This window comes from Babylonia areolata, chromosome 28, assembly GCF_041734735.1.
Source record: "Babylonia areolata isolate BAREFJ2019XMU chromosome 28, ASM4173473v1, whole genome shotgun sequence".
Lineage (NCBI taxonomy): Eukaryota > Metazoa > Mollusca > Gastropoda > Neogastropoda > Buccinidae > Babylonia > Babylonia areolata.
The window spans coordinates 26,230,740-26,258,239 of record NC_134903.1 but is presented as its reverse complement, the minus strand read 5'-3'; the positions used below and the strand labels follow the sequence as shown (position 1 = coordinate 26,258,239).

General features: G+C 45.6%; 1 protein-coding gene across 1 annotated transcript in view; it reads left to right on the top strand.

The window, feature by feature from the left end:
* Nucleotides 1-6,965: 6,965 nt before the first annotated feature.
* Nucleotides 6,966-27,500, top strand: part of LOC143301872 (N-acetylated-alpha-linked acidic dipeptidase 2-like) — a 229,442-nt gene continuing 208,907 nt past the window's right edge. Inside the window, exon 1 of the mRNA XM_076616288.1 lies at nt 6,966-7,077. Within this exon, the coding sequence (XP_076472403.1) occupies nt 7,043-7,077 (35 nt within the window). The 5' untranslated portion in view covers nt 6,966-7,042. The remainder of the gene's footprint in view (nt 7,078-27,500) is intronic.

Below are 27,500 nucleotides of genomic sequence, written 5' to 3'. Positions count from 1 at the left end.
TTGTTGTTCTTCTTCTTTTTCTTCCTCTTCTTCTTCTACTTCTTCGTCATTGTCTTCTTCTTGTTCCTTCTTCTTTCGCCTGTTCTTATTCATCGTGGTTTTTTGTTTTTTCTTCTTCTACGACGTCGTATTCATGATCATCGTCGTCATTATCATCGTCACCATGTGGTTTAGCGATGAACCAGACTTAATATTATCTCCTTGATGCAAAACGTGCGTGTAAGGGGAATGGCTGAGGGTGATCATCGTCGTCATTGTCATCGCCACCATGTGGTTTAGCGATGAACCAGACTTAATATTATCTCCTTGATGCAAAACGTGCGTGTAAGGGGAATGGCTGATGGTGATCATCGTCGTCATTGTCATCGTCACCATGTGGTTTAGCGATGAACTAGACTTAATATTATCTCCTTGATGCAAAACGTGCGTGTAAGGGGAATGGCTGAGGATGATCGTTCAGACTGAGAAAGGTGTGGGTGAACAGTTTCAGTTTCAGTTTCAGTAGCTCAAGGAGGCGTCACTGCGTTCGGACAAATCCATATACGCTACACCACATCTGCCAAGCAGATGCCTGACCAGCAGCGTAACCCAACGCGCTTAGTCAGGCCTTGAGAAGGGTGAACAGAGAATGGCTTCTGTGAAAAAAACCCAAAAAACAACAAACTTCTTTGATTCAAGTGGTCATGGTTTTTTATTCATGCGGTAACTTGGTGCAGTAGCATTGTGAACCTGAATATAATGGGTTTTTTAAGTGTGTGTGTGTGGGAGGGGTGGGGTGGGGGGCAGGGGGGGGGGGTAGGAGGGAGTGCAGAAGGCGTGGGGGCGAGAAGGGATCTTAGGTGCATGTGTGTGTGTGTGTGTGTGTGTGTGCGCGTACGTATGCTGTATTTTGTGCATAAGGTGGGGAGAAGGAGGGGAGGGGGGGGGGGGGGGGGGGGGGGGTGGAGGTGGGAGGGGGAGGGGGGGGGGCACGTCCGGGAAGGCATACGTCTTCGTGCTTGACCTGGAGTTTTTATATGCTTGCAGGTTTGTTTTTTTTTTTATTATTATTTATTTTGTTGAGGAGATGATAAAAAGTGTAAAGTCTGGAGTTGATCGGTTTTATGTTTGGAAACTTTACAGGGTTTGTTCTGGTCCACACTCAGTACATCCATTTGTTGGTTTCCTCTGGCTTTTATTTACTTGTAGATAATATTGTACATGCAGTTTTGTTGGTTTATTTTGATGTTTTGTTCATTTATCTATTTCTTTATCGTTTCTTTGTTGGGTGTGTGTTTTTGTTGTTGTTTTCTTGTTAATCTGTTTTTTTGCTTATTTACGTTTTGTTTGTTTATCTATTATTTATTCATTTTGTCTGACTCTGTAAACTGCACAAACACAATTTTCGTTCTTTGAACTTTAAAGTCTATCAGTGTTCATCAGAAGGGAAATCATATCATTGGGCCAAAGTTTTACATGGATTCTGCTGTGAGAACTTTGCAATGCACAGTGTGGAACACTTCCTTAGTATTTCTGTCAGTATGTCCGTCTCTCTCTCTCTCTCTCTCTCTCTCTCTCTCTCTCTCTGACATTTCCGTTTGTTCATTCTCTTTCTCTCTCTCTCTCTCTCTCTCTCTCTCTTTCTCTCACATTTTCGTTTGTTCATTCTCTCTCTCTCTCTCTCTCTCTCTCTCTCTCTAACATTTTCGTTTGTTCATTCTCTCTCTCTCTCTCTCTCTCTCTCTCTCTCTCTCTAACATTTTCGTTTGTTCATTCTCTCTCTCTCTCTCTCTCTCTCTCACATTTTCGTTTGTTCTCTCTCTCTCTCTCTCTCTCTCTCTCTCTCTCTCTCTCTCTCTCTCTCTCTCTCTCTCTCTCGACTCTACAGTCAATGACAGTAAAACATCAGAGCGTCAAAAGCCTCTCTCTCTCTCTCTCCCTCTCTCCCACTGTGTCTCTGTCTCACTCTGTGTCACTCTCTGTTTCCCACTCACCATATTGTGTACTTTTGGCCTCTTTCTGGGGGCCGGAGGCCTGGAGATTAAAGTTGTTCTTGTTCTTGTCCTTGTACTCTTTCTCACTGTCTGTCACTCTTCTTCTTTTTCCCCTGCGTATCTCTGTCTGTTTCTGTCTCTTTATCTGTCTGTTTATTGCTGTCTCTGTCTCCCTGTCTATTTCTGTCTCTCTCTCTGTCTTCTTCTCTACGTATGTCTCTTTATCTCTCTCTCTCTCTCTGTCTCTCTGTTTCTGTCTTCGTCTATCTCAGTTCGCCTTCATCTCTGTCTCTTTTTTCTTCACGTACCTTTGTCTCGTTATCTGTCAGTCTGTCTGTCTGTCTGTCTCTGTAACTCACACTCTCTCTCTGTCTGTCTGTGTCCCTCTCCCTCTCTCTCTGTGTCTCTCTGTCTCTTTCTCTGTCTCTGTCTCTCTCCCCTGTCTTCAGATCTCATTCCATTGATGTCACGGTCTTCAGAACGGATCAAGTTCTCTACCTTCCCTCGCGAGGAAATCCAGTTATTATGGATCTTCTTCGACATTTTTTTTTTTTTTTTTTTTTTTTTTTTTGGTGGGGGTGGGGGGGTGGGGGTGGGGCTGGATAACTCGGCATAAATCAGACATCTCCACCCCCTCTCCCTCCTTCCCACCTCCCCAATCTCTTGGCTGTGTCGTGTCAGATGATGGAACTGGACAGATAACGTCGGTTGGTTGTGACATCAGATCGGCTTTCGCCTCGCCAAGGTGAACGCCGTGAAAGAGAAGAGACAGACAGACGTATTGCATCGGCGCCGCCAGATTGGCTGCGAACTTCTTGCTTGTTGGATTTAAGACAGTGAGACTTGGTAGGGAAATGGGGGGAGGGGGGGGGGGAGTGGTTTGGGGGGGGGGGGCAAAAAAAGTTTGTCGTGTGGGAGAGTTCCTATGTGTGTGTATGTGGTTTTTTTGGGGGGGGGTTTCCGTATTTTTTGTCAACGTATGTTAGGGGCAGGTTTGCATTAGCGATCTTTGCCGTGCCAAGTTTGACTTGCTTATGAAAAGGGGTTCTTTGCTTAGCGTTAACAATTTTCTAACTAAATCTGTGGAAGTAACATTGGATTCAGTGAGCGTTTGTTTTTTCTTTTTCTTCTTCTTAAAAGGAATTAGCGAAGACTTAGGAACGACCTAAACGCAAAGCAAACTTGGTGCTGACACAGTTGCTCATGGAACTTAGCCATAATCATTATTATCATATTAATATTGATTCATTTATTTGTTGGAAAAAAAATTAGTGAAACTCTTGCAGAAATATATATGTGTATACAATTCAAATTCACTTTCCTTCCTGAAAATGTCAACCAGAATAGTATAAATTCGGTTGCTTAACTCTCTCCATACGAACGGCGAAAGAGACGACGGTAACAGCGTTTCACCCCAATTACCATCATCAAAATATTGCAAGAGGAAGGCTCTTATACTGAAGAGGTGAATGTTGACAAAGAATACCACAATTCTGACGACAGAAGCTAAAGGTTGGGTCATTCAGACACCCACTGGACATCCGAGGGGTCTGTGTAGAGGAGAAGAGAGGACTGGCCGTACTGAGTGAGTTAAAATCGGGGACAATCTTAAGCAAGTTTTTGTTCATCTTCTACTTCCACAGCGAATAGATCCAATCTCTCTGTCCGCATCTGTTCTTCGACTCTTCCACCCGCGGGGAGGAAGGGTTGACAGTGTGGTGGTCTTTTGGACGAGTCCAACTGAGAGGGGTGGAGAGGAGTTTTAGCGCTGGTAACCTTTATTTGAAGACTTGTTCGGTGAAAGAAACAGAGCTGCTTTGAACTTAATAGCTTTAAATATGGGAGGAGGATGAAGAACTCGCACAGTCGATGGCTCTCTGTCTCTCTCTCTCTCTCTGTCTCTGTCTGTCTGTCTGTCTCTCTACCAATGAGGGTGTTAGGGAAGACTTGCTTGTTGGAATTTTAAGGCTGTGGGGAAGAACAAGGTCATGCCGAGTGACTTTTTGAAGAATAAGCTCTCTGTCTTTCTCTCTGTCTCTCTCTCTCTTTGTCTCTCTGTCTCTCTCTCTCTCTGTCTCTCTCTCTCTCTCTCTCTCTCTCTCTCTCTCTCTCTCTCCTTGTCTCTCTTTCTTTCTCTCTCTCGCTCTCTGTCTGTCTCTCTCTCGTTCTCTCTGTCTGTCTCTCTCTCTTTCTCTGTGTGCCTCTGCCTTTCTGTCTCTCTGTCTGTCTCTCTGTCTTTCTCTCTCTGTCTCTCTTTCTTTCTCTCTCTGTCTTTCTTTCTCTCTCTCGCTCTCTGTCTGTCTCTCTCTCGCTCTCTCTGTCTGTCTCTCTCTCTTTCTCTGTGTGCCTCTGTCTTTCTCTCTCTCTCTCTCTCTCTCTCTCTCTGTCTCTGTCTGTCTGTCTCTCTACCAATGAGGGTGTTAGGGAAGACTTGCTTGTTGGAATTTTCTCTCATCCGGAAGGGGCAGAACAGCTTTTTAAAACATCGTGGTTTTTTCTTGTTATCCTTTTTCTGTTTGGGGGAGAACAAGGTCATGCCGAGTGACTTTTTGAAGAATAAGCTCTCTCTCTCTCTCTCTCTCTCTCTCTCTCTCTCTCTCTCTTTCTTTCTCTCTCTCGCTCTCTGTCTGTCTCTCTCTCGTTCTCTCTGTCTGTCTATCTCTCTTTCTCTGTGTGCCTCTGCCTTTCTGTCTCTGTCTGTCTCTCTGTCTTTCTCTCTCTGTCTCTCTTTCTTTCTCTCTCTCGCTCTCTGTCTGTCTCTCTCTCGTTCTCTCTGTCTGTCTCTCTCTCTTTCTCTGTGTGCCTCTGCCTTTCTGTCTCTCTGTCTGTCTCTCTGTCTTTCTCTCTCTGTCTCTCTTTCTCTCTCTGTCTTTCTTTCTCTCTCTCGCTCTCTGTCTGTCTCTCTCTCGCTCTCTCTGTCTGTCTCTCTCTCTTTCTCTGTGTGCCTCTGTCTCTCTCTCTCTCTCTGTCTCTGTCTGTCTGTCTCTCTACCAATGAGGGTGTTAGGGAAGACTTGCTTGTTGGAATTTTCTCTCATCCGGAAGGGGCAGAACAGCTTTTTAAAACATCGTGGTTTTTTCTTGTTATCCTTTTTCTGTTTTTTTTTTTTTTGACTGTGCCAACACCCAGCTAGGGTTGAAAGCCTGGGGCTTTGTGGATTTTATTATTCCTTTGACAGAGGAGGAAGGGGCGTTTTTAGTGTGGAGTGAGTGTTAAGGCTGTGGGGAAGAAAAAGGTCATGGCGAGTGACTTTTTGAAGAATAGGCTCTCTCTGTCTTTCTCTCTCTGTGTCTCTCTCTCTCTCTGTGTCTCTCTTTCTGTCTCTCTTTGTCTCTCTTTCTGTCTCTCGCTCTCTGTCTCTCTCTCTCTGTGTCTGTCTCTCGCTCTCTGTCTGTCTTTCTGGCTGTCTGTCTGTCTGTCTGTCTCTCTCTCTCTCTCTCTGTCTGTCTGTCTCTCTACCAATGAGGGTGTTAGGGAAGACTTGCTTGTTGGAATTTTCTCTCATCCGGAAGGGGCAGAACAGCTTTTTAAAACATCGTGGTTTTTTCTTGTTATCCTTTTTCTGTTTGGTTTTTTTTGACTGTGCCAACACCCAGCGAGGGTTGAAAGCCTGGGGCTTTGTGGATTTTATTATTCCTTTGACAGAGGAGGAAGGGGCGTTTTTAGTGTGGAGTGAGTGTTAAGGCTGTGGGGAAGAAAAAGTTATTGCCGAGTGATTTTTTGAAGAATAAGCTCTCTCTGTCTTTCTCTCTCTCTCTTTGTCTGTCTCTCTTTCTGTCTCTCTCTCTCGCTCTGTCTCTCCCTCTCGCTCTCTCTGTCTGTCTCTGTCTCTCTTTCTCTGTGTGCCTGTCTGTCTGTCTGTCTCTCTTTCTGTATCTCTCTCGCTCGCTCTCTGTCTGTCAGTCTTTTTCTGTCTGTCTGTCTGTCTCTGTCTTTCTGTCTCCCTGTCTGTCTCTCTGTCTTTCTCTCTTTCTGTCTCTCTCTCGCTTGCTCTCTGTCTGTCTGTCTTTCTTTGTCTGTCTCTGTCTTTCCCTCTTTCTGTCTCTCTCTCGCTCGCTCTCTGTCTGTCTGTCTCTCTGTCTTTCTCCCTCTCTCTCGCTCGCTCTCTGTCTGTCTGTCTCTCTGTCTTTCTCCCTCTCTCTCGCTCGCTCTCTGTCTGTCTGTCTGTCTGTCTCTCTGTCTTTCTCCCTCTCTCTCGCTCGCTCTCTGTCTGTCTGTCTCTCTTTCTGTCTGTCTGTCTCTCTGTCTTTCTCCCTCTCTCTCGCTCGCTCTCTGTCTGTCTGTCTGTCTCTCATACACAGAGGGGCGAGGGGGGAGGGGGGGTAGTACACCACCACTGATTTTATTTATTTATTTATTTATTTTATATGATTGATTATATACTCCTTCAGAACAAAAGCAGTACAGAGTAAAAGAAGAAAGCAAAAACGCCTGTATGCAAAAGAAAAAACAACAACAAAGCCAACAAGAAAATCAAAAAAACGATTGAAGATGGTGTGCTATAGGAAAAGGGAAACTTTGACAACACCAACACCACACCAGAACGATCAACGTGACGCTAATTAAGAGCGCGAGCCGACGGTTCGTTAAATACAGCTGTGTTTGGTGCTTGAGAAAAGTGAGGAAGAAATAAACCATCATCATCAACATCATCACCAGCAACAACATCATCAGTGACAGCAACCACAACAGAACTCAATGGTTAAGCAACAACAACATCAGCAACACACACACACACACACACACACACACACACACACACCACCAGGATGTCTTTCGGAATCTGAAGTCCATTGTTCCCACTAGTGTCGAGAGTGTGTTTAGAGGAATATAGACCGATTCTGGACTCTGTGTGTCTGTGTGTGACATACACACACATACATGTGAAGCATTGAACGACTACTGGAGGCGGAGAATATTATTGGTGCTTTTGTGAGACACTCGACTGAAGTTTTGAGAAGAGGAGGAGGAGGGGGAGAGTGTGTGTGTGTGTGTGCAAGAACTACTGCTACTGCTACTGCTACTGCTTCCACTGCTGTTTTGCCGGGGCGTTTTCTGTCAGCTGTGGGATGGCTTCGCTACTGTCGATGTTCGTCGGAAGAAGGTATCTTTGTGTTTGTGTGGTGTTGTGGGTGTGTGTGTGTGTGTGTGTGTGTGTGTGTGCGGGGGTAGTGGTGTGGGGCGTTTGTGTGTGGTGTGTGTTGTGTAGTGTTTGTTTGTGTGTGTGTGTGTGTGTGTGTGTGTGTGTGTTGTGTACCGTGTGTGTGTGTATGTGTGTGTGTAGTGCTTGTGTGTGTGTTTGTGTGTAGTTGTTGAGTGTGGTGTACATGGTACTTGTTTGTTTGTTTGTTTGTTTGTTTGTGTGTGTGTGTGTGTGTGTGGTGTATGGTGTTTGTTTGTTTGATTATGTGTGTGTGAGTGTGTATGTGTGTCTGTGTATGTGTGAGTGTGTGCGTGCGCGTGTGTGTAATGTGTGTGTTCGTTTTCGTTATGCATGTGTGTCCGTCTTTTGCACTGACTTTTTACATCTGGTTGCTAACCAGCATTTTATCCATTTCTTGATTGTGAAAAAGCACTCCCTCTATCTCTTTGTCTTGCTGTCTGTCTGTTTCTCTGCGTCTCAGTATGTCTGTCTTTCTGTCTGTCTGTGTGCTGTCTCTGTATTGTATCTCTCTCTGTGTCTGAGGATGTTTCTCTGTGTCTCTGTCTGTTTGTCTTTCTGTCTGTCTGTAGTGCTGTCTCTGCACTGTGTCTCTCTGTGTGTGTCTGAGGATGTTTCTCTGTGTCTCTGTCTGTTTGTCTTTCTGTCTGTCTGTATGCTGTCTATGTACTGTATCTCTCTCTGTGTCTGAGGATGTTTCTCTGTGTCTCTGTCTGTTTATCTTTCTGTCTGCCTGTATGCTGTCTCTGCACTGTATCTCTCTCTGTGTCTGGGGATGTTTCTCTGTGTCTCTGTCTGTTTATCTTTCTGTCTGTCTGTATGCTGTCTCTGCACTGTATCTCTCTCTGTGTCTGAGGATGTTTCTCTGTGTCTCTGTCTGTTTGTCTTTCTGTCTGTCTGTGTGCTGTCTCTGTACTGTATCTCTCTCTGTGTGTCTGAGGATGTTTCTCTGTGTCTCTGTCTGTTTGTCTTTCTGTCTGTCTGTATGCTGTCTCTGTACTGTATCTCTCTCTGTGTGTCTGAGGATGTTTCTCTGTGTCTCTGTCTGTTTGTCTTTCTGTCTGTGTGTGTGCTGTCTCTGTACTGTATCTCTCTCTGTGTGTCTGAGGATGTTTCTCTGTGTCTCTGTCTGTTTGTCTTTCTTGTCTGTCTGTGTGCTGTCTCTGTACTGTATCTCTCTCTCTGTGTCTGAGGATGTTTCTCTGTGTCTCTGTCTGTTTGTCTTTCTGTCTGTCTGTGTGCTGTCTCTGCACTGCATCTCTCTGTGTGTCTTAGGATGTTTCTCTGTGTCTCTGTCTGTGTATCTTTCTGTCTATCTGTGTGCTGTCTCTGTACTGTATCTCTCTCTGTGTCTGAGGATGTTTCTCTGTGTCTCTGTCTGTGTATCTTTCTGTCTGTCTGTGTGCTGTCTCTGCACTGCATCTCTCTGTGTGTCTTAGGATGTTTCTCTGTGTCTCTGTCTGTGTATCTTTCTGTCTATCTGTGTGCTGTCTCTGTACTGTATCTCTCTCTGTGTCTGAGGATGTTTCTCTGTGTCTCTGTCTGTTTGTCTTTCTTGTCTGCCTCTGCCTCCGTGTCTCTCTGCCCCACTCCCTACCCTCACTCTTTCCTTGTCTCTCTGTCTGTCTGTTTCTCTGTCACTCTGTGTCTGTACTGTGTGTATGTCCGTCTGCCCCCCCCCCCCCAGACCCCCACCTCCACGCCCCCTTCTATCCCTCTCTGTATCTTTCTATTTGTGTGTCTCAAACAAACTCTAGTCTGGTCACGAAAACAAACTCTAGTCTGGTCATGTCTACGATTCTATATACTCAAATTGTGAACCATCCTCACCCAACTCTTTTTTTTTCTTTTTCTTTTTCTTTTCTTTTTTTCTTACTGATTTCATACTGACACATCATTGCATCTCTCTCTCTCTCTCTCTCTCTCTCTCTCTCTCTCTCTCTCTCTCTCTCTCTCTCTCCCTTCCCACACAGAATGTGTCCATCTGTCTACATCCCAGTTACCCGTCTCCTTATTTGCTATCTTTTATGTCTCTCACATCTGTGTTTTAAATTTTATCATTACTTGTGCGTGTGTGTGTGTGTGTGTGTGTGTGTGTGTGTGTGTAGTGTGTTACTCGCTTCCGTTTCGTACAGATGTGTCTCTCAGTGTCTCGCTGTGTTCTAGTTGTACGTTATACATGTATTTAGTACAACAACATTTATATGCGTATATGTTTGTGTGTGTCTCTTAGAACAACGGCAGATGTGTAAGTCGGCCAAAGTGCTAATATCTTCACCGTTGGAAAATAAAGATTAATTCATTCATTCATTCATTCGTTCATTCATTCATTCATTCGTTCATTCATTCATTCATTCGTTCATTCGTTCATTCGTTCGTTCGTTCTCTCTCTCACCTCCATCTGCTCCTCATACCACCAATATGCCTCAATACCTAACCAAACCCACACCACTACACTTCTTCTGTTGTTGAAAGATTATTATTTGATGTCCGCAGTTAATTCTCAACCCCACCCCCTCTTACATAAAAAAGAGACACACACACACACACACACACACACAAGCAAACATATCAACATGAAAATGGTAACTGACAGAAACACTCACGCACGTATGCACGGGCCGCACGCGCACACACACACACACAGAGTGAAAAGAACACAGTAGTAAGTTCACAGAAGAAGGCAATGAGTGGTGTGTATATATATATGCACTTACACACTTCACTTCTCACACAAGTAGCTCCCCCCCCCCCCTCTCTTTCTCCCCACTCCTCCACACACACACACACACACACACACACACACCCATGGCCAATCGATAATTTTTGCTTGGCTGTCTCTCCAAAGACCTGAGCAGGCCCTCCTGGTACAGAATCGCTGATGGAGAGAGTTACTGCTTGACGAACATGTCTGTCTGTGTCTTTTCCTGCCCGTCTGTGTGTCTGTCTCCTTCTGTTTCTCTGTGTATGTCTCTCTCCACTCTCGCACCTCCCCCCCCCCCTTTCCTCCCGTTTTTGACTCACTTGTGTAAACAAAGTGAGTCTATGTTTTAACCCGGTGTTCGGTTGTCTGTGTGTGTGTGTGTGTGTGTGTGTGTGTGTCCGTGGTAAACTTTAACATTGACATTTTCTCTGCAAATACTTTGTCAGTTGACACCAAATTTGGCATAAAATAGGAAAAATTCAGTTCTTTCCAGTCATCTTGTTTAAAACAATATTGCACCTTTGGGATGGGCACAAAAAAATGAAGAATGAAGCCTAATTATATGCAAACTGCATTTACTGTTATATTTATATTTTTTTTGTATTCTCTAAACTTGGCACTTTGATCTTATATTCTGACCCAACAACAAGAGCAGTCATTATTATCATTTTTTGTTCAAACAGGAACTTCTTTTGCTAAGCATGGAAGTTTTATTTATTTTGCAAACGTTTTGGTGTAGATAGTAAAAAAGGGAAATTACTCTGTAATTAATGCTAGGGGAGTTAATTTGCTTTAAACTGATCTTTCTCATCTTAAACATTACATTTTGAAATTATACTCAATACATAAAAAGCTTGGATTTTTTTTTTTAAGTGTATCACAAGTGAGTCTTGAAGGCCTTGCCTCTCTTGTTGTCTGTGTGTTTATCTCTCTTCTTGATTGAGGGACAATACGAAAACCCGCTAAAAAACAAACAAAAAAAAACTGAAGAGAGAGATCACTTTCCCTCACACACATACTACAGCCGCACGTGCGCACGCATAGACACACAACAGATAGACACACGCATGCACAGACACACAGACAGACAGACGCGGCGGAATAGAACACAGAGGAAATGAGAACACACCGCAGAATAGATCACAGAGGAAATAAGAACACACGGCAGAATAGAACAGAGAGGAAATAAGAACACACGGCAGAATAGAACAGAGAGGAAATAAGAACACACAGCAGAATAGAACAGAGAGGAAATAAGAACACACAGCAGAATAGAACACAGAGGAAATAAGAACACATGGCAAAATAGAACACGGATAAAATAAGAACACATGGCAAAATAGAACACAGAAGAACACACAGTAGAATATATAACACAAAGGACAACACACGGCAGAATGGAACACAAGAACACTCGGAAGAATAGAACATAGAAGAACACACTGCAAAATAGAACACAAAGTGGAATATATAACACAAAGGACAACACACGGTAGAATAGAACACAGAGAAAAATTAATAAGAACACACGGCTGAATAGAACACAATAAAGAAATAAAAACACACGGCAGAAAAGAACACAGAAGAACACACAGTAGAATACAACACAGAGCAAACAACACACAGCTGAACGGAACACAGAGGGAACAAGAAGACACGGCAGAATGAAACACAGTAACTATTCCTTAAGACAGACAGACGTGAAGAACTGTTCCCAGTGACAGACAAACGTGAAGAAGTGTTCCTTAAGACAGACAAACGTGAAGAACTGTTCCCAGTGACAGACAAACGTGAAGAACTGTTCCCAATGACAGACAAACGTGAAGAACTGTTCCCAGTGACAGACAAACGTGAAGAACTATTCCCAATGACAGACAAACGTGAAGAACTGTTCCCAGTGACAGACAAACGTGAAGAACTGTTCCCAATGACAGACAAACGTGAAGAACTGTTCCCAGTGACAGACAAACGTGAAGAACTGTTCCCAGTGACAGACAGACGTGAAGAACTGTTCCCAATGACAGACAAACGTGAAGAACTGTTCCCAGTGACAGACAAACGTGAAGAACTGTTCCCAGTGACAGATAAACGTGAGTGTTCCCAGTGACAGACAAACGTGAAGAACTGTTCCCAGTGACAGACAAACGTGAAGAACTGTTCCCAGTGACAGACAAACGTGAAGAACTGTTCCCAGTGACAGACAAACGTGAAGAACTGTTCCCAGTGACAGACAAACGTGGCTGAGCAGGAAACGCGGGCCATTTCATTTGATTCCTCTCCTCTTGCGAATCAACACTGAGAGTGACAGATCGATGAACGCGCTCGTGCGTGTGCACTGAACACACACACACACACACACACACACACACGGCCATGCTAGCAACAACAAAAAAAAAGCATTGCAGAAGTGGAATCTCCGCATCAGGGTTGATAGTGCAGTGCAGTCTTCCTTCCAAAACAACTTGTGGACGGGGAAAACGTAGATGTCCAGATTACGCAAAGAGAAAAAAAAAGATGCGATCGAAAGATGATAAGATGCAGAAGAGACATGCAGAAGAAGAAGCTAAAGGAAGAAGATTAAAAAGCAGAAGGTGGAAGAAGAAAGATGAAGACGAAGGAGGAGGAAGAAGAAGGAGAAGAAGGAGGAGGAGGAGAGGATGATAAAGAAAGAGAAGGAGGAGGAGAAGATGATCATGATGAAGAAGAAGCAACAACAGAAGGAGAAGAAGAAGAAGAAACAGGAGGAGAAGAAGAAGGAGAAGAAGCAGAAGGAGGAGAAGAAGAAGGGAAAGCAGGAGAAGAAGAAGGAGAAGCAGAAGAAAAAGAAGAAGAGGAAGAAGGAGAAGAAGAAGAAGACGAGGAAGAACAAGAAGAAGAAGGAAAAGGATAAAACAAAAATATATACACAAAAGATCCGATCGTATGGAGGAAACGCGTGTCTTTAACAAAATGCTCGCTGCCGTCATAATGACACGAGGGGGGTGACTGAATCACTGCATCAATACGTAATGAAAGTGGAGAAAATGTTCTACTGGTCATCTTTTTCAGTCTGCACTAGCAATGTGAGAGGGATTGCAATGCTTTTGCTGTACTGTGCGTGGACTGTCTTGGTTGGTTCCACAGTTTCACAAGTTGATTTTGTTGTTTTTCTTCTCTGCACGTGTTTGTTGGTCTGTTTTTTTCTGTTTGTCTCTCGCTCCCTCTCTCTTCCTCATTTTTTATCGATATTTTCTTAATTTTTATTTTCATATCACTTTATTCTCACCTATATTTGACCAGTCTTTACTCAACCAATTTTCATATCACTTCATTCTCATATCACTTCATTCTCACATCACTTCATTCTCATATCACTTCATTCTCACATAATTTCATTTTCACATCACTTCATTCTCATATCATTTCATTCTCATATCACTTCATTCTCACATCACTTCACTGTCACATCACTTCATTCTCACATCACTTCATTCTCATATTACTTCATTCTCACATCACTTCATTCTCACCTATTATTTGACCAGTCTTTACTCACCCCCCATACCTCCTTACATATTTTTTTTTCTGTAAGCATTTACAGTTTCCCAATTCCTATAGTTTACACATTCATCTCCAGTATTTGAGGAAAGGAGACCAGAGGAAGAGAGACAGAGAGACAGACAAGAGAGAGAGATTCAAGATGATTTATTCATATAGGCCAAGGCCCCTACTTGAAGGGCTATGCGAACATGATACAACGGGGGGGGGGGGGGGGGGACAGAACATTTCATACATACAAAACTTGATATAACATAAGTTCCAAATTAAAACTAGCCTAGCTACGAAACATACTGCAGAACACACACACACACACACACACACACACACACAGATAATGAATTTGTTCATTCTTTCCGCGCGCTACTTCCCACCTCCTTTTCCCCTTTCGAGATTAAGAATAGCATTGCTTGCACCCTCAGAAATAAATTTCATCAAATAATTAATAATCTGTGTGTGTGTGTGTGTTATTCTCTCCGGTTCTCTCTCTCTCTCTGTGTCTCTCTGTTCTTTCCCTCCCTCCTCTCCCTCCCCTCTCTTCCCTCTTCCACTCTCTCTCTCTCCTCTTTCCACCTCTCTATCACCCTCCCCCTTCTCCCTCCCACTCTTTCTTCCTTCCTATCTCCCCTCTCTATTTCCCCCTCTCTCTATCTTCCTCTCTCTTTCCATCTCTCTTTCCTTGTCTCTCTCTTCCTTTATCTCTTCCTTCTCCCTCTCTCTCCTGTTCCCTCTCTCTTCTCCTCCATCTCCCTTCTCTCTCCCCCTCTCTCCCCCTGTCTCTTTATCTCCCTTTCTCTTTCCTCTCTCACTCTCTTTCTTCCCCCTCTCTCTCCTTCCTCCTTTCCCCCCCCTCTCTCTCTCCCTGTCTTAGCTCTCTCACCCGTTCCTCACTCCTCTCTCTCTCCACCTCTCTCTTGCTCTCTCTCCCTCCCCCCATCCCCCCACCCCCCACTTTCTCTCTCTCTCTCTGTACTGGCAACAGTCCAGGGAGTCGACATTTACAGACCGGAAGAACATTCCGGTCACGTGTTCTCCGTATGTCCAATCAGGAGTCGAGTTCGATCGGCGTGACAGGAAGTTGTCGGCTTTATGTTTGCTCAGCAAATGCTATCCCCTCGGCCTTACCCGTCGGTGCGTAAAGTTGGGAGAAGCAGTAGAAGAAGAAGAAGAAGAAGAAAAAGTTAGTACTGTGGATGAATTCAGTTTTTGACCCAGTTGTAAAAGTCACTCGTTGTCAAAGTTTGAACAAGTTTCTGCTTTTTGAGGGGGTCTGAATTGGGGGGTAAAAATGGCTTGCGATCTTTTAGAAATGTGGACACTTGGTTTCTATCTTCTTCTCTCTTTTTTTTCTTTTTTTCTTTTTCTTTTTTTTTTCCTCCTCTCTTCGGAAGTTTGGAAAAAGTCTCATGTCGTCATAGGCAGTATTTAGAGGGGTTGGGGATTGCGGGGGTGGGCGGGAGGTATATTTTGGTCTGAGTGGGGAGTTTGCTTTCTTTGGCAAGCTAGCTTATAGTAATGTTTTTTTGTTTTTGTTTTTTTTTGTTGTTTTTTTTGCTTTCAAGGGGATTTGTATTTTCTTGTTTGAAGAGAGTGGTAATCGTGAGTGATTTTTTCCCTTTGGTCTGAAATCGTTTTTTGTTTTTTGTTTTTGTGTGTGATTTTTTGTTTTGTCAGAATACTTCATCTTCTCTTTCTATGATGTCTTTTTTCTGCATTTTTTCCACAGTTCTTCATTCTTTCTTTGTCTCTTCTTCTTTTTTTTTATTTTGTTGTTCCTCTTCTTCCTCTTCTTCTTGAGTTTCTTCGTCTTCTTGGTGTTGTTGTTGTTGTTCTTCTTCTTCTGCCCTGCTGGAAAAGGAAAAAAAATGTGGAAAGAAAAGGTATGAAGAAAGACCACAAGAAATGAGTAAATGTTAACAAATTCCTAGAAAGACGAGAAAAGAAACAACTTCATCACAAGCATAATATTCATTACAAACAACAGAGAGAGAGAGAAAGGGTGAGAGAGAGAGAGAGAAGGGAGAGAGAGAACAAGGGAGAGAGTGAGAGAAAAAGGGAGAAATAGATAGGGAGAGAGAGAGAAAGAAAGAGAGAGAGAAAGGGAGAGTGAGAGAGAGAGAGAAAGAGAGTGAGGGACAGAGAGAGAAAGAGAAAGAGAGTGAGGGACAGAGAAAGGGAGGGAGAGAGTGAGGGACAGAGAGAGAGAGAAAGGGAGAAAGAGAGAGAGAAAAAAGATGGAGAAAGAGAGAGAGAGAACCAAAAAAAACAAAAACAAAAGCGTGTTGTGGTATTCCCCAGGGTAAACGTAGATATATTATCGTGTCAGAGGAAGCGGCAGTGAGTTTACATTCCTCGAGTCTGAATTGTTTGTGCCGATCAATCAGCCAAAAGTTCGCCTTGACGGAAACGGGAAAAAAAATGTAGTAGTTTTGTTTTTAAACCCTCGTGGGTTCTTCGCTTCGTTTATTCTGCTTTCGTACTTAAGTTTTGGGGAGGGATAATTGATTGGTCCTCGCAGCGATCTTTGAATGCAGAACGCTCTAAAAGAGACAGGGTGTGTGGAAAGTACAGAGACGAATAGACACTGACAGAGAGAGAGAGAGGGGGAGGGGGGGTATAGAGAGGGGAGGGAGATGAGAGTGTGAGATAGAGAGAGGGGGAGAGAGGAGGGAGAGATAAGGGGGAGGAGAGAGGGATAGAGAGAGATTGGGATGGGAGAGGGAGAGAAGGAGAGGGGAGAGAGAGAGAAGGAAAGGGGAGAGAGAGAAGGAGAAAACAGACAGAGAGAGAGAGGATGGAGAGATAGGGGGAGGGGAGAGGGAGAGAAGGAGAAGAGAGAGAGAGAAGAAGAAAACAGAGAGAGAGAGGATGGAGAGATAGGGGTTGGGGAGAGGGAGAGAAGAAGAAAACAGACAGAGAGAGAGAGAGGATGGAGAGATAGGGGGTGAGGGGAGAGGGAGAGAAGAAGAAGAGAGAGAGAGAGAGGATGGAGAGATGGGGGGAGGGGAGAGGGAGAGAAGAAGAAGAAGAGAGAGAGAGAGAGGATGGAGAGATGGGGGGAGGGGAGAGGGAGAGAAGAAGAAGAGAGGGAGAGAGAGGATGGAGAGATGGGGGAGGGGAGAGGGAGAGAAGGAGAGGGGAGAGAGAGAAGAAGAAAACAGAGAGAGAGAGAGGATGGAGAGATGGGGGGAGGGGAGAGGGAGAGAAGGAGGGAGAGAGAGACACACATAGATAGAGGGGGAGAGAGAAGGGGGAGGGGGGGGGGAGAAAGAGAGGGAAGAGAGAGAGGGGGGAGGATAAAGAGGTGAGATGGAGGGTAGAGAGAGAGGGAGGGGAGAGAAGGAGGGAGGAGAGTGAGAGAGAAGAAGAGAGAGGGAAGAACAAAAAGAAGGGAGACAGAGAAGGAAAGTTTGAGGGATGGAAAAAGAGGGGGGGGGAGGTTGATGGAGAAAGCTGGAAGAGGAGAGTGAGAGGAGGAGAGAGAGGGAGAGAAGGGAGAGACCTCCTCCACCATCACCTCCCCCATCCCGCTCAGCTCTCCCCCCACCCCCTCCCCCCCCCCCTCTCCCCCACCCCCCCCCCTCTCTCCCACCTTCACCACCACCACCTCCCCACCAACCCCCCCCCCCCAAAAAAAAACAACAACAAACAACAACAAACGAATGAAATAAAAATCAGTTTGCTTTGAAATCATTTGCATATGATACAAAACTGCTTTCGGAATACATTTGGAGTGCGGGCAGGCAACGTCATGTAGTTTCGACAGACCTACCCTTCGATATCAGCAAGAGAAATGGCAATTTGGAGAGGGAGGAGGGGGGGGGGGGGGGGGGGGGGGGTTCGCATTGCGTATTTCAGTGGCTTAGTGGGTCAGCTAATTGCATGCACGCACTCTCGCATGCACGCTTGAGAAGGCGCAAAAAGATCGCTTCGAGCCGTGTTGAGCGTGCATGTGCATACGTTTTTGCCGCATCTGCGCGCACGCGCACGCGCACACGCAAGCGCCTACACACATACACGCAAGCGCGCACGCACACACACACACACACACACACACATACACACATTATCTCCATGTGTGTGTGTGTGTGTGTGTGTGTGTGTGTCGTCTTTCTCTTATCTTTCTGCTCTGTCACACACACACACACACACACACACCACACATACACACACACATCCTCTCTTGTTTGTCTCACAGGGACACACAGACACATGAACACCCACACATCACACACGCAAGACGACAACATCGTTCATGCAATATATTTGATGAATTGATTGATTGATTGATATTGGATACTTACATAGCTCCCATCCTGGGTCAGAGACCAAGCGCTAAGCGCTTTACAAACACGGGGTCATTTGCACCACAGGCTGCCTACTGGGTTAGAGCCGACTATATAGATTTATATTATCATAAGCGGATGTAAAGACCCTAAGTTTTCCAGACAGTGAAATGAGGAAAGGTTTATCACCTGACAAAGCGAAGTTGGCGAGAGTTCTCAAGTGTTATCAGGCAACAGCCCCCCACCGCCCACCCCCCCCCACCCAGCCCCCACACCTCCCGCACTTCCTCCCCCCACTCCCCCCCCGCCCCCTCCCCTCCACCTCATTTCCCTGTCCTAGACAGACCTCCACTAACAAACCCATCGTCGTGGCATCAGAAAATTAAAAGAAACTTTTTTTTTCTTTTTTTTTTTTTTAACGAAACACTTGATGTCTTGTGGAGGATGTAAAAAGAAGAAAAAAGAAAAGGAAAGAGAGAGAGAGAGAGGGGGGGGGGGGGGGGGAGGAAAAAATCCACGCCAACTACAGCTCTTCCACCACCACCCACCCCCCCCCCCCCCCCCCAGGGGGGCCCCCCCACCAGCCTCCTCCTCCCCTTCTTCTTCTCCCTCCCTACTGCATAACCAGAGCCCTGACTGTGGCTGTGTGCTGCTAGAATGCATTCAGTTCCACAGACTTTGACAATTTTATCTGTTTTTTTCTGATTTTTCTTCTTTTTTTTCTTCTTTTTTTTTTTCTTTATTGAAAGGTCTGGGCCCCCAGAGCACAGTCTCAAACTAGTTGATAGTTTTTCTTTGTTTTTTGGGTGTGTTTTTTTTTTTCAAAAAGTAAAAAATTTGAGTCCATGTTTTTCTTAGCAATTTTGAGTTCATTTGGGTTTTTTTTGTTGTTGTTGTTGTTTTTTGTTTTTTTTCTTTTGGGCAAACTTATTTTTGCGGTTGCTGCAGGCATGAAGGGGAGAGACAGAGAGAAGATACACACACAGAAAGCAAGTGCGAATCCTGTGTGTGTGTGTGTGTGTGTGTGTGTCCTGTGTACGCGCGCGCGCGGCTCGTGTGTGTGTGTGAGAAGATTCAAATGGTTGTAAAAATAAGCGCGCGCGCACACACAACCACACACACACCCACACACACACACACACACACCACACACACACACACACCACACCACACACACACACACACACACACACACACACACACACACACACACACACACACACACACACGCGCACACACAACACACACACACACACCACTGGGAGCCGCCCGACCAGACGACAAAAAATGAACAGCACGGGGGGCCATCACCAAGGGACATAAATCTGTCGCAGTGGTCTCCCTTTGGGACATGACGGGGAATAACAAGGGGCAGGGTTGATTGGTGAGAGTTACGGCGCTTTGACAGCACCCCACTGCACTGGGGCTGAGCGACAAGAAACCACACACACACCACACACAGCACACACACACACACACACACACACAACACACACACACATCACACAATTGTGGATAGAAATAATACAAAATAACAAAACACACAGATGCACAGACGCCTATACAAACGAAGCGAGCGCGCGCGCGCGCGCGCGCGCACACACACTCACACACACACACACAGAAAGAGACCCTCAGAACACAGTGTAAGAGAAACCCCCCCCCGCCCCCTCCCCTCAGCATCACCAACCCTTCTATCCGACCCTCACCCCCCTCCCCCCCTCTACCCACCTCTCTGACGTCCACAAAGGAGACAACCAGGAACTCGCCCCAAGGGGGAGGTAAGGGTGTTGGGCCATCTGTTTCAGGGGGGATAAATCTGTCACACTTCGTGCCCATGGAACGTGACTGGGAAGCAAAAGAAGTGGGCCAGCTGCCTGCAGCGTACAGCTTGATGAGAGTTTTACTGCAGCTTCCTTCCTTGTTTTGCTTTCCGTCGGTCGTCAGTATCGGCCTGCTTTCGCTTTCCATCCACTAAATAGTGGTGGTTTTGTTGATCAAGGGAAACTGGGTCACACACACACACACACACACGCGCGCCGCGCGTAATGCACACACTTCGCGCTCGCACACCCCCAAACCTCCTCACTCTCTCTCTCTCTCCACACACATATGGCAGACAAGACCGACACCCAGAGAAAGAGAAAGAGGAGAGTCATGAGATGAATCAGCACGTGATTTTCGTATGTAATAGGACAAGGTATGCATTGATTAATACTAATGATAGGGAGAGAGAGAGAGAGAGAGAGAGGGGGGGGTGGGGGGTCATAAGAAGAAATCTGGCACGTGATTTTCGTATACAATAGAAGAAGGTATGCATTGAATAATAACTTATGATGGAGAGAGAGAGGGGGGGGGGGAGTATTGAGGTGTAGTCATTATACGATTTCGTGTATATTAACCAGTCACACGTTAGGACACGAACAGAGAGAGATAGAGAGAGAGAGAGAGAGTAATTTTAAGACCGATCTTGTACAGTATTTTACCATTCCTTTGAAAGTAGGCAGGTTTCGTGTAGTGTGTCTTGCGATGGCAAGACAACAAAATGTCTCTCACTAACAAAAACAAAACAAACCAACAACAACAAAAACATACCAAAACAACAACAACAGCAAAACCAAGGAGGGGGAATCTAGAAAAAAGGATTGAAGGAGTGGAGAGAGAGAGAGAGAGAGAGAGAGGGCGGGGGGGGGGGGGTTGGAAGAAAAGGGAGATAATCTAATGGTGCGTCAGAAAGGAACCTTTTTTCCAGCACCACTTGAATAGACCAGCTGTAGTTTGTTGTTTTTTTCTATCCCACACCACACCCGTCGGCCCCCCCACCCCCACCCCAAACCCCCCAACCCCCCATCTCCCTCCCAAACCAGATTCCTGACTTCAGCTGTGCAGTGCAGAATCCGTTCAGTGCCACAGACTTTGATAATATATTTTGTTTATTTTTTTTATTATTAAAAACAAAAAAGTATACTGACGGGTCTAGACTACCAATGGCACAGATTCAAAATAGCTTTTAGTTGTCGTTTTATTTATTTATTGTTTGTTTGTCTATTTATTCATTTGTCACATGGCACCGATTCAAAATGCTTACAGTTTGTCGTTTTATCTAGCTACTTCTTTCTCTATTTTTATAGTTTTGTTTCCCTTCTTTCGGCCGATGAAGAATTCGTGGTCGTTGTTGGCTTGGATCCAAAAAAAAAAAAAAAAAAAAAAAAATATATATATTATCATATATATATGGTGTATGTATATATATAAATATACTATATATATATATATATATATATATATTATAAATATATATATCAAGCTTGGGAAAGTTCGTTTGATGTGATCACCACGTAAATTGATAGGTGTTTTTCTCTTTTTCTCCTTTTTTTAAATTTTTTTTTTTAACTATCAGTCATTTGTTGATGGTGATGGTGGTGTGTGTGCGTGCATATGTGGCGTTTGTATGAGTGCGCGCATGTGTGTTTATGTGCTATGCGTGTGTGTTGTGTGTGTGTGTGTGTGCGTGTGTGCGCGCGTGTTGTTTTTTGTTTTTGTTTCTTGTTTAGCTTTCTTTTCTTTTCCGGTTTTTTTTTTTTTTTTTTTTTTTTTTAAACTGACCATTATTCTGTGGACACGTTGCAAAATTGATTACGCATTAATCTTTGGAAGCTTTGACCAGAGGCACCAGCATCGACTATCCAGAAAAACAACAACAACAAAACAACATGCAAGACGACTGTCAAGTTGCAGTTCGTTGAGAGAATTCGTTATGGATAGAGTACCGAAAGGGAGGTCTTGTTCTGTGTTTCTGTGTTGGGTTTTTCGTGGGGCTCTGTTCGTCTCTGTCTCTCTGTGTGGTGTGTGTGTCTGTCGTTGTCTCTGTTCTTCTCCCCCTGTGTGGTGGTTGGGTGTTGCGTCTCTGTCTTCTCTCCCCCGGTGTGTGTTGGGTTTCTGTCTGTCTCGTTCTCTCTCCTTGTGTGTGTGTGGTTGACTTCTGTCTGTCCGTCTCTCTCTCCCTTTGGTGTGTGTGTGTGTGTGTGTGTGTGTGTGTTTGTGTGTGTTGTTACCTCTGCTCGTTCTCGTCGGGCTCAGTTCCAGCCCGTTTCTCTTATTTTTTTTTCTGTTTTTCTCGTTATCTTTGTCTTTTTCCTTTCGTTTTCCCTCCTCCCCATCCCCTTCTCTCTTCCCTTTACCCTCCCTTCCTACCCCCCCCTCTCCTCCCGTTGCTTTTTCCCCCCCCTTGTTTGCTTTCTCCCCTTTTTCTGTCTATTTCCCCCCCTTTTGTTTGTTTTTATTCCCCCCTTTGTTCCCATTTCCTCCTTCTGGCCTGTTCTTTCCCCCTTTTGTTTGTTCCTATTTCCCTCCCTCTGTTCCGCTTCCCCCCCTTTGTTTTGTTCTATTTTCCCCCCTTTGTTCCCATTTTCCCCCCCTTTGTTCCCGTTTCTCCCTTCTGTTGTCCCCGCTTCCCCCCCCTTTTTGTTCTGTTCCGCTTTCCCCCCCTTCTGTCTGCTTCCCTCCCTCTGTTTGTTTCCATTTCCCCCCCTTCTGTTCCATTTCCCCCCCTTTGTTCTGTTCTCCCCCTTTGTCTGTCCCGCTTCCCCCCTTCTGTTCCCATTTCCCCCCTTTGTTCCTGCTTCTTCCCCTTTGTTCTGTCCCCCCTTCCCCCCCTTTGTTCCCGCTTCCCTCCCTTCTGTTCCTGCTTCCTCCCCTTTTGTTTTTTGCTTCTCCCTTTGTTTTTCTTTCCCCCCCTTCTGTTCCTGTTTCCTCTTCTGTTTTTCCTTTTCCCCCCTTCTGTTCCCCATTTCCCCCCCTTTGTTCTATTTCCTCCCCTTTGTTTCCCCGCTTCTCTCCTTCTGTTCGTTCCTGCTTCCCCCCCCCTTTTGTTCCTGCTTCCCCCCCTTTTGTTCCTACTTTCCCCCTTTTTTTCTCTTTCCCCCCCTTTGTTCCTGTTCTCTCCCTTCTGTTCTGTTCCCGTTCCCTCCCTTTGTTCCGCTTCTCCCTTTTTTCTGTTTTTGTTCCCTCCCCTTTTGTTCCCCGTTTTTCTCCCCCCTTTCTGTTCCTGTTTCCCCCCCTTTGTTCCCGCTTCCCCCCTTTGTTTGTTCTCTCCCTTTTTGTTCTGTTCCCGTTTCCCTCTTTTTTTCCTGTTTTCTCCCTTTTTTTTGTTCCTTTTTCCTCTTTCGTTCCGCTTCCCCCCCTTTGGTTGTTCCCATTCCCCCCCTTTTGTTCCTGTTTTCTCCTTCGTTTTGTTCCCACTTCCCTCCCTTTTTTCCTGCTTCTCCCTCTGTTTGTTCCTACTTCCCCCCCTTTTGTTCCTGCTTTCCCCCCACTTCTGTTCCTCTTCCTCCCTTTTTTTCCTACTTCCTCTTTTTGTTCTACTTTTCCCCCACTTCTGTTCCCCACTTCCCCCTTCTGTTCTATTCCCCCCCCTCTGGGTTTCCCACTCCCCCCCTTGTTTTTCCCACTTCCCCCCTATTCCCCTTTCCCCCTGTTTGTTCCCACTTCCCTCCCTTGTTCTCTTCCCCCCCCTTGTTCCCACTTCCCTCCCTTGTTCCCACTTCCCCCCCTACTTCCCTTCCCCCTGTTTGTTCTATTCCCCCCCTTGTTCCCACTTCCCCCCCTACTTCCCTTCCCACTGTTGTTCCTATCCCTCCCTTTCTCCCTTCCACTGTTTTTGTTCCTATTCCCCCCCTACTTCCTTCCCTTTTGTTCTGTTACTTCCCCCCTTGTTCCTTCTTCCCCCCCCTTGTTCCCAATTCCCTCCCAGTTCCTTTTCCCTTTCTGCCCTACTTCCCCCCCTCCCTCTCCCCCTTTTGTCCCACAAGGGGCCCGAAGCCGCGGTTTCCCCTGTGTTCGAAGATTCAAAAGTGTGTGGTTTGTCCCACGCAGGACACCTTTGGGAACTGATGGGGCCCCGTTCTCTTTTCCTTTTCCTCCCTCCCCACCCCCCTCTTTCTTTTGTCCATCCCCCTTTGCGTTTCCCCTTGCCCTTTTGTTGCTTTTCCATCCTTCCCTTTCTTCCTCCCTTTTGGCCCTATTCCCTTTTCCCCCTTTGTCCATCCATTCCTTGTTTCCCCTTTTTGCCCTCCATCCCGTTTCCCCCTTTGTTATCCCTCCCCCTTTTTTCCCCCTTTGTCCACCATTTCCCCTTTTTTCCCCCTTTGTCCATCCCTCCCCTTTTTCCTCCTTCTGTCCATCCATTCCCTTGTTTCCTCCTTCTGTCCCTCCATTCCCCTTTTTTTCCTCTTCGTCCTCCTCCCCCTTCTTCTTCTCCTTTCCCCGTGCCCCCTCCTCCCCCCACCCCCCTTTTTCCCCCCCCCCTTCTCCTTTCCCCCCCCTCCCCCCTTCCCCCTAATATCCCCCCCTCTCTTTTCCCCCCTCTCCCGCCCCTTCGTTTAAAGGGGTTGGGATGAACGGGGGGGGGGCTGGGGAAATACCCCCCCCCCTCCCCCCCCCCACCCCTTTCCCCCCCCCCCTCCTCTCCCGTTTCCCCGGGAACCTTGACCACCGCCCCCTCCCCCCCCTCTCCCCATCCCTCCCCCCCCCGCCCCCCCATCCCCCCCCTCCCCCCCTTCCTCCGGGAACCGGGGGTCCCCCACCCCCCTCCCTTCTTTCCTTCCCCCCCCCCCCCCTACCCCCCCCACCCCCCCCCCCCCCCCTCTCCTTCGGCGTTCAGGTTTTTTCCCTTGTGTCGGCCATCACATCCCCTATGCGAATCCCCAAGCCCCTACCCCCCCCCCCCCCCTCCCCCCTTCCCCCCCGCCACACACATACACACTCCCTCCGGTGCAGATATGCAAAGTTGTTTTTCTTTCTTGGCTTCTCCTTTGGTTTGGTTTTGGGCTTTTCTTCTATTCACTTCTTTCGTTTTTTTCTTTCCAATTTTTCGTTGCTTTCCTTTCTTTTCTTCTTTCTTTCTGTCTTTCTTCTTTGTTTTGTTTTCTTCCTTTTTTCGTTCTTTCTTTCTTTCTTTCTTTCTTATTTTCCGTTGTTTTTTCTGTTTTTTATTTTTCCTTTCTTTCTCTGTTTTTTTTCCTTCCAGTTTTTCATTGCTTGTTCTGTTTCTGTTTCTCTTTTTTTTTCCTTTCTTCTTTTTTTCCCTTCTTTTCGTTGCTTCTTCTTCTTCTGCTTCTTTTTCTTCTTCTTCTGCTTCTTCTTCTTCTTCTGCTTCTTCTTCTTCTCCCTTTCTCTATCTCTCTCTCTCAACCTCTCTCTCCCCGCTCGCTCTTTCTTTTTTTGTTTCTTTTATATATATATATATATATATATATATATATATATATATATATATATATATATATAATTTTCATTGCTTTTTCTTCCATCTCTCTCACTCTCTGTCTCTCTCTTTCTCTCTGTCTGTCTCTCTGTCTGTCTGTCTGTCTCTCTCTCCACTCATCTCTTCTCTCTTTCTGTAATTAATTTCTTCTTTTCGTTGCTTTGTTTTTTCTCTCTCTCTCTCTTTATATGTATGTGTTCTTTTTTTCTTTCTTTCTTTTTCTCATTCTTCTGGTCTTTCTTTCCCCTCCTTGAAAAGAAAGGAGGGGAGGTACTGGCCAGGGACAGAGAGAGAGAGAGAGGAAGAGGAGAGGAAGGGAAAGGATAAAACGATCAATGCGGAAAAAGGAGGAGGGGGGTGGTCGGATCTTTTAGCGCTACTTGCAGGAAAAAACCCAGGGTTTCGTTGTTGTTTTGGTGGTGGTGGTGGTGGTGGTGGTGGTGTTTTCTTCGATTAAGAAAAGCGACAGAGAGTGGTGGGAAGGGAGGTAGAGAGGCAGTGCACACATACACGTGTACGCACACAGACACACACACACACAGACACAGACACACACACACACACACACACACACACACACACACACACACGCATACACACACATACACTAACACAAGCGCACGCACAAAAATAATTATGCGCACTCTAACACGCCCACTGACACACACACACACACACACACACACCACACACACACACACACACACACACACACACACACACACACGAGAAAGAGACAGACAGACAGACAGACAGACAAGAGACAATCCATTGAGAAAGTGAGGTAAGAGCTGACCAGGGTTGTTTCGAGTCAGTGAAGTGAAGAAATGAGATTTTCATCGTCGTCGTCAACATTCTTCTTCTTCTTCATCGTCGTCGTCTTCGTCTGAAACCGGTCGATGAGAGTAAGTCAGTGTCATGTTGGGAAAGACCACCACAGACAGGCAACTTCCGTTTTTTTTTAACCCTTTATTTGCTTAGTTCCTTCTCGGGGGCTTGTCTTTTGATTTCGTGATTCTTTTTTTTCTTCCTTTTTGTTTTTTTCTCTCTCTCTCAATGTTTTGATTTCTGCTGTCATTGTGGCGATCTCTTGGTGTGTGTGTGTGTGTGTGTGTGTGTGTGATGTGTGTGTGTGTGTTTGAATATCCATTTGTGCGTCTGTGTATCTTTGTATGTGTTTCCTGTCTGATTTCTTCTCTCTCTCTCTCTGTCTTCTCTCTCCTCTCTCTCTCTGTCTGTCTGTCTGTCTGTCTCTCTCTTTGTATTATGTATGATGTATGTATGTATGTATGTATGTATGTATAGACAGATAGATAGATAGATACGATAGATAGATGTATATCTGTAGAGAGAGAGAGAGAAAAAGAAAAGAGATTTTAAGGTGGTCTTTTCAGTAAGCTGCATTCGTACGACATAGGATCGTGCACATGCGAGTTTGAGTGACAAAGAGAGAGACAGACAGACACACACACACACACACACACACACACACACACACACACACACACACACACACACACAGTAGAGAGAGAGAGAGAGAGAGAGAGAGGAGACAGAAAGAAAGAGAGAGAGAGTTGTGTTTTTCCCGTTCTCACCACCTTAAATTTGAAGCACCCCTTCTCATTCTCCACGTTTTGTTTTTGTTTTTTTATTTATCCTAAGACCCCCAATAACAGGCACTGAAATAAACCAAATAACAATTTCTCTCTGACTTAGCTCTTCTGGCATTTCTCTGCCAGCTTCAATCACAACACCTCTTCAAACAAACAAACAAACAAACAACCCAAAAAAACAGCAAAGAAAGAAACATTTCAGCTGAGGATGGAGGACGAGAGATGGCAGTGATGGGGGGTGGGGATGGATGGAAATGGAGGGTTTTTGGAGGGAAGGGGTTGATAGGGTGCAGGAGGAGGGTGAGGAGGAATACCCTCATAAATCTAGGATATAAAAATAGGTAACGGATTGGGAGGAGAGGGGGGGGTGTGGGGGGGGTGGGGGGGGCGTAGAGGGAGGGGGGGGGGACAAAGGGATCACGTGGTGTTGAAGTAGGGTGGAGGGAGGGTAGTGGGGAGGGGGGGGAGGGCAGAGGGGTTATTGAGAGAAAAGAGGTTATTTTCTAAAGATTTTGGCTCGTAGATTTTTGTTGTTGTTGTTGATTGCTGTTGTTGTGAGGGGTTTTTGTTACATTTATTTTACTGTTTTTCGTCTCTGTTTGTGACGTTTGAGCGACGTCCCCCAGACTCAACCCCCTCCCCCTCCCTCCCTACCCCCCCAACCCCTCCCCCTCCCCTCCTCACCTGACAAAATCCTTTCTTTCGATCCTTGATTTCCTTTCTTCTACTCCTTCCCGGCTTTCTTTTATCTTGTCAGCTCGCCTTCTTTCTCCTGCAAAAGAATTGGCGGCGTCTCATGAAGTATGCATTTGCTGTCTTCGATTTTTGGCCATAATGATGGTTGTTTTTTTTTGGGGGGGTGGGGGGGGGGTGATTGAAGAAGCTGAATTGTCTAGTATAGAAGCGTGCGCGTCGATGAAAACTGAAGTCGATACGAGTGAGAGAAGAGAGAGAGAGTGAGG